At 58.7% G+C, this 2200-nt stretch overlaps 1 protein-coding gene across 1 annotated transcript in view; it reads right to left on the bottom strand.

Annotated features, from left to right (window-relative positions):
• The window catches only part of LOC105296411 (ETS translocation variant 3-like), an 18113-nt gene that overhangs the window by 13942 nt on the left and 1971 nt on the right, over positions 1-2200 (bottom strand). Inside the window, exon 3 of the mRNA XM_011366491.2 lies at positions 633-748. Coding sequence (XP_011364793.1) covers positions 633-748 — 116 coding nt within the window. The remainder of the gene's footprint in view (positions 1-632; positions 749-2200) is intronic.

Below are 2200 nucleotides of genomic sequence, written 5' to 3'. Positions count from 1 at the left end.
ATCTGCTTTCTCGGGCTGGGGTGTGATCTGCGTCTAGAACGAGCAGATGCCCTTGCAAGGGGCCGCCTCCTGCACCAACAGGCAGATCTGACGCTGGTGCGGAGCTGTGAGGGAGGCTGTCGCCAGACCCCGGGGGGAAGCCTTGCTTGTTCTCTGAGGAGCTGGTGGTGCAGATCAAAGACACTGCGTTTCACTGCAAACATACAAACCTCCCTTTCTGTGATCAAGGATGCTGTGGTTTTGATGACAGCCACTTGATAAGGAAGAGTTTGATAGTTTCATAGAAAATCGGAAGTGTCTGTAGAAACGAGTTTTCATCTATGAAAGAACCACTAGGTAGGATGTTAAAATAAGTCCCGAACTTCAAGATCGACACAAACGCATGGGACACAATTCCCAAAGAGGACACCTAGGAGACCACAAATAATATGCACAAGAGGGAACCACAAAGCCGACCAAACAGGCTCTCCCGATGCCGCCGAGCCCATCGCTCTCGGCACGAGGGGAGGACACGCCGCGGGCCACGCAACCTGTCTCCAAGCACCCCTCACACATGCCAGCCTTACACGCGAGTTTTTAAGATTCTTTTTTGACTCAAAATTCATTTCCCACGAAGAGACTTTGCATCTTACCACTCGACCGCACGTTGAGGAACGGGTAGTTGGGCATCACCAGCTTGTTGAAGTTAAATTTGTAAGTAAACCTTTTCCCTTTTGTTTTATGAAGGATCCTCTTGTTGTAATAGTATCTGTGAAAACAGGAACGAGTGTCAGCTCCTCTCCGACCTGAAAACGGCTCCTGATGCATCTAGGGAGCCACCAGGACCAGCGAGTCTCGCTCTAAGTATTGCTTGCAAACATCACTGTCGCACTTTGCAGCCGTGCCCTGGGGTCACTGCCCGGAGGCCCAGGAACTTACTCTGCTCCTTCAGTTTGCGGCCAGGCCCCAGTCCGGGGAGGCTCACAGGGCCAGTGCCCAAGCACCCACCCCAGCGCCCGGCACCTTTCCTCCGCCACGCTCGTTTCAATTCTACGGTGCGCTTCCTTCCTGTTCTACTGTGCGCCACTGCCCAGTTTCTCTTTTCTGCCTTACCCAGGTGGGGGCAGACAGTCTCTTGGGAGACCTGATGCGGTTAGTCTCGAGAGCACAGGGGAAGGAACGTGGAACTGTTTTACGGTGGCAGGTCAAACAATGGAAAGCAGCCGCCGGCTTGGCCTGCTTCACTTTGAACGACACGCGAGAGGCTCTGGCCAGGCTGCGGCAGATTTTATATTTGGGGTCACTAAGGACGGAAACCCGCCCCCCAGGAATCTTGCCACACGGGGAACCTTCGGCCCCGCACCCACTAGGAGCGCAGGTTCACACCGTCCCCCGGTCCCTCGAGGGCTAAGGGTTATGAAACGTACAGACCACCAGGGAACAGAGAACATGACAGAGTGTGCAGGGCAGTCCCCGGCCCCGCCCAAGCAACCAGTGGCCTGGGCGTCGGGGAGCCCTCCGCCCTCCTCCCGCGGCCTGAACCTTCTGTCCTCTGTCCCGGGGGCCTGGAGAGGAAGAACGCTAGCGGACTGCCCACAGGGAGGTCTAAAGTCATCTCCCGGGCGTAATGTGCTCCCGTCCAAGTCTGGCCACACTCCCACGGCCCCTAAGCAGAGCAGGCCTGTCGGGACCGAGTGCCCGCCACGCTGGGACCCCAGGTCGAAGCGGAGACGCCCCTCTCCTCCGGGGCCCCTGCTGCTCAGGTGCGGCAGCTCTTCCGCTCCCACCAAACTTCAACTCGGCCCCAGGCAGCACGGGCTCCTGTCACCTGACACCCTTTCCACCTACTCTTCACCAAGCTGCTGGTCCCCTTCCCGTCTGTCACCCCTGTGGACCTGGGGTCACCCCCTGTCACCTGAGGGCCCGGCTCAGCTTGTCGTAGTTCATCTGTGGCTTGCACTTCCTGCGGCCCCAGAGGCGGGCCACCTCGTCGGGGTCCTTGATGACGAACTCCCCGTACTCCCCCTGCTGCCAGGCGATGACGTGGCGGAACTCCTCCTTCTGCAGCAGCTCCAGGATGAAGTGCCACAGCTGGATCTGCCGGGAGCCGGGGGACGACTCTGTCTTGTAGGCCCAGTCCGGGAACTGATACCCTTGGGCGCGAAAGGGGCGAGACAGTGGAGTCGGGCTGGGCGCGCGTGTGCCGGGAACCCCCACTCCC

The sequence above is a fragment of the Pteropus vampyrus genome, unplaced genomic scaffold (genome assembly GCF_000151845.1).
Source record: "Pteropus vampyrus isolate Shadow unplaced genomic scaffold, Pvam_2.0 Scaffold124, whole genome shotgun sequence".
In the NCBI taxonomy this organism is placed as follows: Eukaryota; Metazoa; Chordata; class Mammalia; order Chiroptera; family Pteropodidae; genus Pteropus; species Pteropus vampyrus.
This window is presented reverse-complemented; position numbering and strand designations above follow the sequence as displayed.